Source organism: Siphateles boraxobius, unplaced genomic scaffold, assembly GCF_051911475.1.
Source record: "Siphateles boraxobius isolate OS27281-9 unplaced genomic scaffold, OSU_SipBor_1 65, whole genome shotgun sequence".
Classification (NCBI taxonomy): Eukaryota; Metazoa; Chordata; class Actinopteri; order Cypriniformes; family Leuciscidae; genus Siphateles; species Siphateles boraxobius.
The window spans coordinates 3969782-3983765 of record NW_027509192.1 but is presented as its reverse complement, the minus strand read 5'-3'; the positions used below and the strand labels follow the sequence as shown (position 1 = coordinate 3983765).

General features: G+C 37.1%; 2 protein-coding genes across 2 annotated transcripts in view; both read right to left on the bottom strand.

The window, feature by feature from the left end:
* The window catches only part of accs (1-aminocyclopropane-1-carboxylate synthase homolog (Arabidopsis)(non-functional)), a 258310-nt gene that overhangs the window by 224794 nt on the left and 19532 nt on the right, over positions 1 to 13984 (bottom strand). The gene's annotated exons all lie outside the window — the stretch shown is intronic.
* On the bottom strand, positions 4058 to 7530 carry LOC143720409 (uncharacterized). Its single transcript, XM_077209890.1, has 4 exons — positions 7440 to 7530; positions 7156 to 7337; positions 5494 to 5685; positions 4058 to 5407 (listed from the first exon to the last, which is right to left on the bottom strand). Exons 2-4 carry the CDS (start codon positions 7331 to 7333, stop codon positions 5097 to 5099), a joined length of 681 nt encoding a protein of 226 aa, XP_077066005.1. The 5' UTR covers positions 7334 to 7337; positions 7440 to 7530; the 3' UTR covers positions 4058 to 5096.

Below are 13984 nucleotides of genomic sequence, written 5' to 3'. Positions count from 1 at the left end.
CTCCGGTCTGCTCTTGGTCTCAAACGGGATCCTAAGTTGGCTTTTTTCTTGATAAAACGGTAAGATATAGCCCAGTCTCTAATGTTTGATACGGCCAATCTATGTATGACAACAAATGACGATGCGTAAAATGTGTAATGCTTTAGCGTAAGCTAGATACATGTACAATCAGAATTGGTTTTACTACCATTGTTAGTGAACAGTTTCATAAACTAGGAATTGTATTCGGAAGAATAGTACAACATGAAACATAAAACATATCCAATAAAAGATGCTAACTATGTTTTTGTGTATGGCCTACCGGTAACGTTAGCCTTGTGTCCATTGCTAACATGCTAAGGTGTTCATGTCATTGACCAACAAGGAAGAACGCCGTTGCATTGGCTATATTGTATTTTTCGGTAAAAATAGTAAATTGTTCCCGTGAATGTGGTACATTTTGTATGTAGTATATATGAGGTATGTGGGAGCTCGTATTCTATCAAAACGAGGAAAACGTAAAATATTTTGGTATTGTGATAAAATACATGTTTTATTCTGAACATTGCAGGAAGGGAAATACAATGGTAAAGGGGTAAATATTTTTACTTTACTCATACTGTTTAGCAGACTAACTATTTACTAAAAGTATTGACACATTTCACATTAATGTTTGTCAGTGTGTATTGTCCCTGTCAAAATATCTACTAAATAAATCAGCGCTACATGTAGTTTAGTGATTAGCAAAACAGTTCAAGATTCTTGAGTGTGATATAACATGCTGATAAAATGACCGATAATTAGACAGAAATTTTGAGTAAATTATAACAGAAAAAGGATGTATTTTTATTGGAATATTCTACTTAGCAGATCAATAACAGGCTGAACCCCGCAAGTCTTCGGCGGATTAGCCTGTTTGGCTTTTATGAAAACGTCATGGTGACATTTGATTGTTTATTACCTTGAGACATTTGAGTGAACGTTGTTGACCAACTGTGTATGGTATGATTATTATTTTGAGCATTTGCGAAGAAATCAATTATATTGTTCATGAACGTGTTTTCATAACAATACAATCATAGGTGGATACAGTAAAAACATAAATAAAGTTTTCTACTACCCCCGTTTTTCCCCTCACACATAAGAGTAATTTACTCAAATGTCTTTCCTTCCATATTTTTGAAATGACTTGCAGATTTATAACTTTATTACCACTGAAGACATTTTGGCTGTACACCAAAGATCTGTGCGGCAGATGCTCCTTTAGTTATGAACAGCTCGTGCTCGTGCATGCGTGCGTGTGCGTGTGGTCCATGAGCGTGCACAACTATGGTTGCAGTTTCGCTTGTCGCCAGAGGGGGCGTAGTTCTGCAAAAACTCAGAGACTTGCGTTTTGCACCTTTAAAAATAAAAAAAACGTGATTCGTGCATGACTTCACTACTTACACTTGTCCGAGTTGGAAATTCTGATTTACCAGTCAAATGGAACACAGCAATATTAGCCTACTAAAACAATGGCCATGTCATAACTAGCACACATCCCTTAATAGTATGCAAGCAAGATCAGGGGCCTGTACCATGATGGTAGTTGAACAAACTCAGGGTTACAGGATTAGTTTAGAGTTGACAAAACAAAACCAATCCAACCCGGCTTTGTTGGTACTATGATGCTGATCATCAACTTTCTCTGTCAACTCAGGCGTTGATCCTGAGTTTAGGAGTTTAAGTGTGACATCAGTAGCAAACGGCCAATCACATGTTGAGAAAGAGTGAAACTGAGATTAATTTCTCGCGAGAGAAGCAGCGCAATTCACTTATTAAATAAAAGTATTAAAATAGTAAGACTTTAAACAAATTTACACAGCAAGAAGAAAACAGCTGTCTATGAAAGAGGACAACTAAAAGAAAAAGTCTCGCTACTGTATATCAGTGCAAGTAAAAGTTGTGAAGTTATTTTATACAGCTGATAAAGGTATAGAGAGATTGAACATTTAAACTCACATGTAATCATTTTATAGCTTCATCTATTGATGCTAAAGCGTATTTATATTACCTTTATATATTTATTCAATTAAACTGCGTAATAATAATTGATGAACTAAAATTGTACATCTGTGATTGATTAAGGGTATAATAATTACATAGGCCTAAATAATATCTAAATCATACAAATTTATTATTCTAAATAAGCATCACTAAAAACTAGACGATTTTGTCTTTAAAAATCATTTGCTATGTAGTGACCTTTAATTTGGAGTAGAAACTTTGACTTTATCGCATCAGACATGTGTCACTTTGCTCACAGCTGATTGGTCCAAGTTCAGTTTGCAACCTCTTACCTAGAACATAACCTGCCCCGGACCAGGTTAGCCGTGGAGCGTAAGTTACTATGGCGATGAACACTGCTAAAAGCCAAACCACTTTCATGGTCCCTAAAACCCAGGGTTGTCGCAAACTAAACTGAAACATAGCTGGCTAGCCACCTAAACCGGCTTCATGGTATAGGCCCCAGGTTTAGTGTGTCCCAAATCACAATTTCAAATATTATGTGAAAGGTACCATTTCCAAGAATGCATGCATGCTTTTCTTTTTTTATCAACTATTTCCCACAACATCTTGTGAATTGTCATGAAGGAGTTTGTGACAGTTCTAGAGTGTTTAAAAACAGCAACATGCTGCATCTGCACAGTTGAACTAGGCTACCAACACTTACATGCAAATGAAAACAGTATGTGTCAGAAATAATAAAATATAATTTTATGACATTGTCTTATGTACCAATAAGGAAATACAAAGACTTCACTATTCACGCAGGGAACAAGGACCAAATACCAAATTACCACAGTATTTTTGTAGTAAGTGTAGGAACTTTGGCTGTCCTGTTATAAGGGTAGCCAGAAGTCAATTTTGAACAGTAGGCCTATGCCCTGACCAACGGGGACACTTAAGGCCAGGCTCAAGTTAGCAGTGTTTGGAAAAAAGTGGAAAAAGAGGTCCCAACATGGGAACAAACAATCATAAATAACTAACACTTAAAAGCATAGCCTACACCGCAGAAAAAGAGCACACCTGCATGTCAGCATTGTGGACAGCGAGTTCCTCTGCTCTGACAGTTGCACTGCACTGAAATTCTCCTCAAACTATCATTTAAGTGGCTTCTTGCATCCAGAATACACACCTTCCACACACAGCTGCTTTCATAAACCCTTCCGGGAACCGTCGATGTCAAACGGTGTGCTCTTCTCCCGGCGTCACAACCTTCAAGGACACTCGAGTTGTGTTCTGAGGGCCAATTAATCGCTTTCCTGATAGTAAATTTAAAAAAAAAACTATTCTCTGTGGATTTAATAACAAACTCATTAAGCCCTGCTAAAAGGACGGAACTGCCTTTTAATTAGACCCGTACCTGATTAATGCACAGTTAACACGGCCAGTTCATTCATCTCGTCTTGGGTGGGATCACAATGTAAACACTACAGGTTCAGAAAGCTCTCGATCTTGTTTTTTGGTCTCCATGATAATGAAAAGTGTAGCTAATGACAGAGGGCATGACCTCAGTCTTAGAACATAACTTATGTTTCATTGTATGAATTATGATCTGCATACAAAGCGGTCCAAATTCTGAGACCAAAGTGATAATGCATCTATTTTTCATGTGTGATTCTTTTTAAAAAAGGAGTCACGTGGTAAAATGTCACAAATTAGCCTATAGCTTATTTTAATAGAAACATATAGACATGGCATCGAAAGAATTAATATAAATTCAATACAAATGAAAATAAAGCTTAAATAAAATAAAACATACATATTAGATTAAATACTTAAACGGAAATTTAGAAAAATGCTTTAATAACTAACTGAACTAAAGTTTAGGTTAATTCACTAAAAACAAACAAATAAATTAAAGCTAAATAGGAAATTATAATATAAATTAATATTTTATATTTATATATAAAAAAATGCATACAAATCAGAAAACTTATTTAAATACAAAACAACTGATTCTAATGGTCTCAGATGTCTGACCCCACCACCAGACATCCGGAAAGATAGACGGACAGATGGACACTGACTCAAATTAATGTATTCATTTCATTTATTAAAAAAAAAGTACAAAAAGAATACTTAAAATAGTTTATGATGCTCTTTGTACTATCACAAGTAGGGAGCACTGTCGGCACTTTTGAAAAAAAAGAAAAGAGATGTACAAAAAAAAAATCAACTGTAGCACCGTCAAGTAGTGTTGAATTCTGCATTAGCACCTGGGAGTCCCTCACATTAAGTGTTAGCAGTATAAAAGTGCTTTGAGACTATTTGAATCAGGATATTCTGTAAAACTGTAGAACACTCTGGAATTAAACGATCACAACTGCCAACTTGCAAATTAGATAGAACAAAAGGTGGATCTTTAGTGTCTCTTATTCTATAGAATAACATTTATAATTCTTATGGTTTTTCAAATGTTTCAGTAATGAAATTAGTTATTCAGATTGTTTATTACCAGGTATTGCGGAATTTGAAGGTAACCATAGTAACAGGACACTGCTTGAATGATTCCCATCGCAATCTATTTCAGCCATTACGCTGATAAATTGCTATACATCACTTTATTATAGGTTTGCAAATACAAATTTAGTGTTTTTTTTAAAGATAACTGACATTTAATTAGTTGTGTGTATATATAGATGTGATAAATCGCGAATAATCGATTTAAAAGGCATTTCAACTTTTAAACAAATGCATTTAAGTTGACCTCCCTAAAAAATGATAAACTCATTGACAACTGCAGGTGACTATGAAAAGTTATGGAGAAATAATCGTTTGAAGATCCTTTCAACTTTATGTTTCACACTTAGATCGTGAACTCTGATGTGTAAAAAACACATTTTGGGGCATCCTGTCCAAGTACAGCTGTGAAACCACTGCCAAAGCCAGCACAGAGCCTTAATATCTCCTGTAGCTTTGTGTCCCATATCCTGGAGAACAGTTAGAGGTTTCTCATCCTGGTTCTTGACACCTGTTTTGAGACATATGCTCTGCTCATATATTTGGCTACAGGACCAACGAGACCAGAGTGTCTTCTCTTGTGCATTTCCTTGCTACCTCTTTCCTCTCGTTCAAGGCACTGACATGTACCTCCTGAAGTCAGGATGAGACTTGTGCTGTGAAGGAGGGCAACCTTCACTAAGCGATCGTGCGTGTGCAACCTCCGGGGCATTCCACCACATATCAGTGGACTTTATTAGCTCCGGCAGGATGTCAGGAACCACAAACTTCTCCGCCAGGAAGACTACAGGCAACACAGCCAATAGCAAACCCCAACCCACCACTCCCAGCCAATAGGACAGTCCAAGGCGAGTGATGTCATCCCTGATCTCACCAATATGTTGATGGGTGAAAAGCGCCCAGCTGAGAAAAGAGAAAAATCCTGTGGGGAGGAAAAAAGAAAATGGGGAGAAGGTTAAAACATTAGCAGTACATTGCAAAAAGAAAGCTAAATATGGAGGTCCTGACCTGTAGGGACTAGTGTGAGCAGTAGCAGGGTGGTCGGGTCAAGCGCCTGGCCTGACATCAGCAGTGAGCGAGTGTTGGAATAGGAGTGCACCGTCTGAGACGTCCAGCAGAAGGCGAACATGAGACACAGCACTCCAGAGCTCACAGACATCAGGAAAGCGACCACAGCAAACACTCTCTTAGCCTCCAGAGCTGTTGAAACAGACCAAAACACATTTAATATTCAAGAATTTAATATACAGCGAATGTGGTTTTGTATAACCTGCTCACTAGGCCCCTAGGCCCCAAGGAAGTGGGTACCCCATACAAACACTGAATTTAAGTATGACCCTGTTCAGAAACTAAACAGTTATTGAGTTTAGACTTGGGTTAAAATATTTTATGATGATGATTCTCAACTGAATGGACCCTAAGTGTATAAATGACCTAATTAATTCAATACAAAAAAGAGTTACCATTACATACAATAATTTATATATAAACGCACGCACACACACTTCTTTATATTTATTCTATAAAGAGTTTAAATTATGTAATGTTAATGCAACATATCTTATAGTCTAACATATACTTAAATCTAGACCTAATATATATATATAAAACTATATATTTGTATACTTTGTAAGATACAGTATATATTACAGCTATATTAAATAACACACACGCGCGTGTGTGTGTATAGAAATACATACATACATTATATATATATACACACACACACACACACACACACACACACACACACACACACACACACACACACACACACAGTCACGCCTTAAGACACTGTCCACGGAATGTTTTGCTATCATTTTGTCAACCTCGTGTCATTCCAAATCATTATGCAAACCTGTATTTACAAAATGTTGACTATCCCTTTAAGAACATCCAGCGTAAACTCATGACAAGGAATTTCAGTTTGAGTGCTCTTGAAGAACATCACATTGTCATACTTATGATCTGTCATAATTTCAACATCATTTTCATTTGTTCTGAAGAAGAAATGACCTGAGGGGAAAACCAGACAGGCTACAACTAATAAAACATGCAAATATTGTGAGTTCAGCATCTCATAGCCTGTCTGCTGCAGCCCACCAAAGTGTAGAAACCCCTCCAGCACAAAACCACATTGGAAATTTCAGAAAAATTCAGATGATGTTTTCACAATTCCTCTCATTTGGCTGCTCTGTACTTCTCAGCAGGTCAAAACTTGCAAAAAATGCCGCAAAATTCCTCTAAAGCTTTCAGCTCCCATGATCAGACCGTATGGAATTTTTAGACTCCAAAAAGCAAAGTTATCAAAGGCCTAAAAAAGATACATCAGGAATGCATATTAATAACGTATCTTTTATAGAAGCCACATGAATGCAAGTTTCTAAGATCCAAAGCAGTTGTATAAAATTAATGTGGGCCACATGAGGGCTACTGAAATGTTTCTGTCCCTCAAGTGTATTTAGACAGGTCAAAGCCAAGTTAAAGAGCTTCGGAGGCTTCATGAACACATGGTTTTAGAGGGGGCACTAATAGCAGTCACGATTCCCTTTTTTGCCAATACAAGACAAAATATGACCAGAAATAAATATAAATATATATATATTGAATGACACTTCTGGATATCTTTCATTCCCAAAGGTATGTGAGAAAAGCAAACACATCACACACCTTTAGTAATGTCCTCGGTGTCCGGTGTGGTCTCATTCCCTGAGGACCACAGACCCCTGCCATCCAGCCATTGAGGTGTCCAGATCGCATAGCTGATACACAAACAGCCCATCAAGCCAAGACATGACTCAATACATCGAAAACGACTCCTCGAGTCCACCAGTTCTGGTCCTTGCATTGCTCTGATGATTAAAAAAAATAATGGTTAAACATAATATTAACTGAACAAAGTTGATATTTTAGCTGGAAACTTAAAGTTGTTTATCGCTGATATATTTCCTTACCTTGAATGGCTGTGAAGTCTTTAAAATGAATTCAAATGATTTGATTCCACACAGTACAATGACAGTAACTGATCACGTTCAAATATCAAATGAGTCAGAGAGGCAGAAACAAGAGATTTATGAGGATGTACAGACGTGTTCTCACTTCCCCCTCACGATGCTGTAATATGAGACTGTAAAGATTTCCCTCTGCCCACAGTGGAGACCCACTCGAAATGGAAACTCCCCCTCGCATAAACATGTGCGTTGTGCGAGTGGTTAAATTCCCCCAGAAACCCGTGTGGTTTGGAAAGTGAAAATGATATTTTATAAATCAGTCTACAGTGCTCAGAGAAGAATGTTTAGCCTATATTTGACTATACTTGCATCAAACATCCAGAACTGGATTATAAGAAACAGATACTATCACAAGCTATATAACATACACACACACACATACTGTGTATATGTATATATGTGTGTGTATATATAGGCTATATATATATGTATATATATATATATATATATATACACACATAATATATATATATATATATATATATATATATATATACACACACACCCACACACACAATAGGGTACGTTTACACAACAATGTACTAAAAACGGAAAAGTTTTTCCTTTGCATTCCTCCTCGCATACAGACGACAACGATCTCCGCTCACACGGATCTGTGAAAACGACTAAAAACACTGTTATGCTGCCAGGCCAGTAGTTGGCGGTCACTTTGTAAAGACACACTATGCGCCTATAGACTTAAAGGGATAGTTCCCCCAATAATGAAAATTCTGTCAGTATTTACTCACCCTCATGTTTTTCCAACCCTGTAAGACCTTTGTTCATCTTCGGAACACGAAATAAGATATTTTTGATTAAATCTGAGAGCTGGATAACTCCTCCATAGGCTTCTTCAGGGATTGAACTTGCCGGCCTCGAAAAGTTATTAAAGACATCGTTAAAATAGTCCAAGTGACTACAGTGGCTCAATCTTAAGTCTATCAAGCGACGAGAATACTTTTTGTGTGCAAAAACAAACAAAAATAACAACTTTATTTCAACTATTCATTTCGTTCTCTGTAGGCCTCTAGTCAGTTAAACTAGTGTAATTGCGTAGAGCTACGTCACACGTAGGCTCACTATTGGCCGACGCTGGTCATGTGCAGAGTGCGAATTACCCCACCATAATTGGGGGGGTACTGCCCCTTCACTTCTATGACCATCATGGTCGACTACCATATCAATCCCCACCATGATCGCCAAGTGCAAGGTCTAAACATGCGACAAACTGATAATCAGTAGGCTGCCGAATATCTCATTGTTATTATATCCAAAAGAGAACTGTTTTGATCAACTCCCAAAAGTTAGAAGTTAAGTGCACTGAAATACCATTCTATTTACTAGTACAAGTAATACCTCTTCAAGAAGCCTATTGCCTATTTCATGAAATATTGATTTGGATTATTTTTAGATTTCATAAGACCTGGAGGTAAGATCCAACCCACTCATATGCTGTATAAACAGAAAACAATTTTCCATTATAGTCTATGGTAGTCAGTGTCAAATCAACACAATCTTTAATGTGATTAAGGAGCATACTATGAAAAACCATACTACCACCTGGGGTGGCATGGGGCCATGGACATTATTCATAATTTAAAATGCTACGGTTTCCATTGAATTTGTTTTGTTCTCTACACTACATTACAGGGAGTGGGAGTCAAATCAGAGATGTAACTGGGTTTTTGGATGGTGTGGGTCTTAATTTGTGAATTGTGGACCCTTTCTCGGTTTAATCACTATCAACAGTCTGTGTAGTCTATACTTAAATTGTACTTTGTGAAAAAGAAATTCTTGGGGGGTTTGCTTCGCAGGAGTTTAAAAAAAAAGACCCCTCAAATTATGTCTTCTAGTGAGTTTTGAGGAAATATGAACAGATTTAGTCATACGACACAAACACACACACACAGTTCGATCGCGCCCGCGCCTCTCTCTCTCTCTCACACACACACACACACACACACACACACACACACACACACACACACACACACACACACACACACACACACACACACACACACACACACACACACACACACACACAGTTCGATCACGCTTCAGCTAGCAACTTACATTTATCCATGCACCTCAGCAGCAAACCGTTCTCTATCTCCGTTGCTTCTAGCCACGGTGGTTAAAAAGGGTACGGTCCACAATAGGGGTGTCTGAAATCGCTTTACAATGTTCCTACAGTGAAAATAGGAGTTGACTTGAAAACTGGAGTTGAACTCCCCAAAACTGATATTTCTGTCCCTTTGGGAGGTACTGGGTCTTCATTGGGGGGTATAGTACCCCCCAGTACCCCCTGTAATTCGAACTATGGTCATGTGTGGGATGCATGTGACGTACAACAACAGAAGCTTACGCTGTTAAACTAGTGAACTGACTCAAGGCCAGTGGCGGATCTAGAAAATTTTACATGGGGGGGGGCAAAGGGGTGGCAAGAGGTCTTGGCAGGGTGGCAGGGGTAGACGGTACATGGGAATCACTATATGTGAATAGCTTTAGCAAAACAAACACAAAAACACAGTAGTTATAGTTTAATCATAACCTAACACACTACAAAGGTTTTTAACACAACATGAATAAGCCCAGTGCAGTGTTCAAACACAACAAAACTGTGCATCTTTAAAAAAAGAAAAGTATAAAAAGAAAAATGAAAATATAAAAAAAAAGTAAAATAATTGTGTCCAAGATGCAGTGAACTACAAGTAAAGAACAGCGGGCAATACTAAAGTTATTATTATAATTAAAAACGTATAATTATAGTCTACAAATGACCCATGATCACCCATCTTTTTTAGTAAAGCTTAAGGCGACGGTTGTTGTGCTTTGCAGCAAAACGTTTTACAAACAAATCTAAATCAAGTGCTTTTGCACGCTGTTTCTCAATACTGAGAACAGCTAGATTTCTCAGACGGTCATCTGCCATGGTTGAGCGCAGGTGAGTTTTTACAAGCTTTAAAGTTGAAAAGCTTCGCTCACACCCAGCAGTACTCACTGGCAAAACAATAGCGATCTTGCACAGGCGAAAAAGCTCAAAGAAAACCTCTTTAAAAGGCACCAAGAACGTCCCAAACTCAGTCAGACTGGACGGGTTTACTTTGCCATTTGCTCTGTTTCTTTCAAGAAGTCTTTTTGCCTGGTGTATCTCAGTTTTCAAGTCTTGCAAGTCAGAGCCATATTCCTCAGCCACTAACAAAACCAATTCTTCCTTTAAGAAGTCATTGTTTGATGGGTTTAAAGCTTGTATACCCCTCATTATCTTGCTGCTAGAGTTTGAAAAGCACCTGTCTACTTCACTGATCATTGAGTCTATGATGGGAATGAATATACCTATTCTAAAGGCATCTTTGCTGTCAACATGTGTTTGCTGTCCAAGTGTAGATGTGACGAGTATCATTTAGTCTCCTAGAAGTGTGTTTGGTTCTTTTAGATTTGACAATGGTAGAAATGTTGCAACCATTGCATGTGTCAATTGCTAGACTCCACAGGTCATTAAAGCTCTCCTCTTTGCGATAATCTTCCAATGACTGTCTGAGGGTTTCAGTAAGGTCAACTGCTTTGGTAAGGTCCACATTAGTTGACTGGAGCATCTCAGATAAAAACTTGGTTTCACCTAGCACTTTTCTGAAGACTGCAAGGAGCCCTATGAAATTAAAATCAATTTGAGAACGTAGTCCTCTGGCGTCTACAGCTCTCTGTGGATTGGCCTCATCTGAAATTTCATCCAGCACTCTTATTACTGCAGGCAGCCTGTCCATAAGGTTTCTACATGCAGCATAGCGACAGGCCCATCTAGTGTCACTAAGCCTTGGAAGTTCTCGTGGTGCCTCACCACTGAACATTTCTTTTTGAACATCCATCCACTTAATGTGAACATATGAGCCTGACAGGAATGTGTACAGTCTTTCCAGCAAAGTGAAAAAACATGCAGCTTCTGGGACATTTTTTACACAGTCCACAATGACACGATTCAAACAGTGTCAGTGAACATAAAATGCATATTTGGCAACTTCCTTAACCCTTGTTTGGACCCCAGAGCACCTGCCACTCATGACTGCAGCCCCATCCTTGGCCCACCAGATTCTCTTTGTATTCCAGTCCATACTTTTCCAGACATGAAATAAGTTTCTCTGTCAAACTGGCTGCATCTAAGTGCTCTGCTTTCTGGTACTCAAGGAAGCTCTCCTGAACCACACCATTATAATAATATCTTACGACCAGAGAGAGCTGCTCCTTTTTTTGAATGTCTTTAGTCTCATCCGCTAAAATAGAAAAGTGCTCACTTGCTTTAACCTCTTTTATAATTTCCTCTCTCACCATTTCTGCTAAACTCTCCAAAATCTCATTTTCAGTGCTTTTGCTTGTGTATTTAGCATTTCTGGGACCCTGTGACAGCCGTTTTTTCACTAAGTCACAAGATCTAAAATCTCAAGGAAATCCCCCCTGTTTTTTGAGTTTTCCGATTCATCATGGCCACGTTGGGAAATATTCTGAGTGGCTGTCAACAGCAAGGTTTCAGCCAACGTTTTAATGTACTTTTGATTTTCGATTACTTGTTTCTGATTTTCATTTCCCATCATTCCCAAGACAGTTGTATTTTTCTTGGCCATTCTTTTGAACTCACTTCATGCAATCATCGCATTCACATGTGTGTCTGATCTGGCATATACACTAAACCCACTGTCTTTGGAAGTGGCCTTCTTCCAGTTAGAATAGCCATTTTCTGATGTGAATACACTCTTTTTTACATGTGCAAAATGTCTGCATGCAAAGCAGTATTCTGCATATTTAGACATTGAATATTTAAGCCATGGCTGAGAACTGTACCACTCCCTGTGGAAGCTTCTTTTTGCTGCTCCATGTTGTGTCTTTGGGAATGTCTTTAAATCAGGCTGCACTGCTGCATCACCTTTGCATTTTGATATATCTTATAAAGAAAGAGGAGAGTGCCAAATGTAATTATCTAATGCAATTGAACAGTACATGGACATAGCCAATGCATATAACCCTTACGAATAAGAAGTTTATTCAAGTGTTCTATTAGTATACGTACTTCTTTTAAACTAAAAATAAGAAAGTATACTTTTATATACTTCTCAGAAATATACTTTATGTACTTCTCAAAAATATACTTACAATTTCCCTTAAGAGTACTTGACTTATACTGAGCGAAAAGTCCAAGTATATTTGGCCTGTACTTGTACTCAATCTTTTAATCAAGATATAATGGTAAATGGACTGCATTTATATAGCGCTTTCACAGACCCAATGGCCACCAATGAAGTATTCAAAGTATACTTGGCTTGTAGTTGTGTTAACTCTTTTGATCGAGTAGCCTATTAAATATACTTTTTTTTACATAGTTTTTCATATACAGTCTTATGAAACTTACATTGTTTGAAAATATTGATATGAATAAGATATGTTTCTAATTCTGCGTATTTGTGTAGGCTAGTCCACTGGTAGTGTACATAGGAATTTACTTTAATTCTACTTTACTTTTTACCCACCATTGACAATTTTCCAGCCATCTATGTTTTCACTGTTATAAGGTAGGGGCGCTATGACACAACTTATAGTACAGAATCTCCGGATCAAAACACAGGAGAAGAAGAAACTGAAACAAGTGATAGAAGACTGCTCACACAAAAGTAAAATAACGTGATCATCAAACATTAAACAGCATGTAAATCAAAACTGCTTGATGTTAGTAAATGAAATGTCGAACCCATGAAGAGAAAACGACTGTGAAGCTTTGGGGGTGTTTGGACTCGATCTACTCCATCTGTGTTTTGATCATATTTCTGAATCTGATCAAGGCGTAGTCTTTAATTTTTTTTTCTCAACTTTTTTTGTTTAAAATGTTGCCTTTCTTTATAAAACTTACTGACATTCAAGTGTTGATAAAAAAGGATGCATGAAGCTAATCAAATGTTTTTAAAAATTAGTTAAAGTACAGTTAAAGGTATTTTTAAAGTATATAAAAATTACATTTGAATATAGTAGTAGCCTATACTGCAAGTGCAAAAATAATAAATAAATAGTAAACTATAAGTATTATGTTGTGGTCACTTAAAGAAAATGTACAAGTATACTTGCAGTATAAACTACTAAACTAGTTTACTGAGAGTACACGTCAGTGTATACTTTCATAAACTAAAAAATGTACTACTTGTATAAAAATAGTTACTATTTTAAATTATTTAAAATAACTACTAGTTTACTTATAAGTTTATTTGTAGTACAGATGTATTACAAATGAGAAACCTAGTAGTTGTGTACTTAAAGTTTACTACTGTTACACTTTATAGTACACTTAAACATATAAATTAACATATAATAATCACTTAAAAATATACTTGAACATTACTTAAGTATAATTCATAAAGTTTACTACTGTTACACTTTATAGTACACTTAAACATATAAATTAACATATAATAATCACTTAAAAATATACTTGAACATTACTTAAGTAT